At 67.3% G+C, this 822-nt stretch overlaps 1 protein-coding gene across 1 annotated transcript in view; it reads right to left on the bottom strand.

Annotated features, from left to right (window-relative positions):
* Positions 1-158, bottom strand: part of GCGR (glucagon receptor) — a 7,945-nt gene extending 7,787 nt beyond the window's left edge. The window contains exon 1 of the mRNA XM_035900035.1: positions 119-158. Coding sequence (XP_035755928.1) covers positions 119-158 — 40 coding nt within the window. The remainder of the gene's footprint in view (positions 1-118) is intronic.
* Positions 159-822: the final 664 nt, after the last annotated feature.

The following is an 822-nucleotide window of genomic DNA, read 5'->3' as shown; positions in this document are numbered from 1 at the left end:
ACCCAGCTCCGCGTCACCCCCTCCCCTCACCCTGCTGTGCCCAACCGGCTCCCAGTGCCACGTTCCCCTGCCCTGGCACCTTGCCCTCAGCTGGGCCAAGCTTTGGGGGACCCTCCACCATGCTGGGCCACGGGCACCAGCTGGAGGGTGCCCGGCATGCAAGCGCGTGCATCTGCTGGGGCTGTGGCACACCACAGTGGGCACACGAGGGACTTTTGCCCCACGCTGGCGTTGGGCAACGCGGTGTGTCCCTGTGTCATGGCTCTGCGGCTGCTGACCCCCATGGAGGCCGGGCTGCAAACACCAGCGCTGTTCCGCTGGCAAAGGAGACCTCACGCCCGCAACAGGAGAGGAGGAAAGAGGAACCTGACGGCAGCACCCACGCAGGGAAGGCAGCAATGCCAGAAGCCCCAGTGGTGAGGGGCTGGAGGTGTCAGACGCAGGCACCATCACCTACCCTTGGGGTGGGGGGAGCGGGGCGGTCACTGGTGCCCACACTGGTGTGCTGAGCCCTTCCTGAGCCACCGGTGCCAACCCCTGCAGCAGTGGGGGCAGAGCAAGGACCTCTCAACCCCTCGACCAGCTTCTCTGCAGCCCCTTGCTTTTCCTGTCCCGGCTGCTGCTGGCCCTGGGCTGCTGTCAGGTGGGGAGGCCGGGGCTCCCAGCCTGGGGAGGAGCCGGGGCAAGCCGAGTACCAGGGCGCACTGTGCTGCCAGACTGCTGCCACCGCTGTGGCATCGCACCAAGCTGTAGGGAATGGATGGGGAAAGGCTTATGTCGGGATTTTGCCCCCCCACCCGGGGGGTATGCAGCCCCCAAGCT

Source organism: Egretta garzetta, unplaced genomic scaffold (genome assembly GCF_000687185.1).
Source record: "Egretta garzetta isolate BGI_Z169 unplaced genomic scaffold, ASM68718v1 scaffold381, whole genome shotgun sequence".
Taxonomy (NCBI): domain Eukaryota; kingdom Metazoa; phylum Chordata; class Aves; order Pelecaniformes; family Ardeidae; genus Egretta; species Egretta garzetta.
This window is presented reverse-complemented; position numbering and strand designations above follow the sequence as displayed.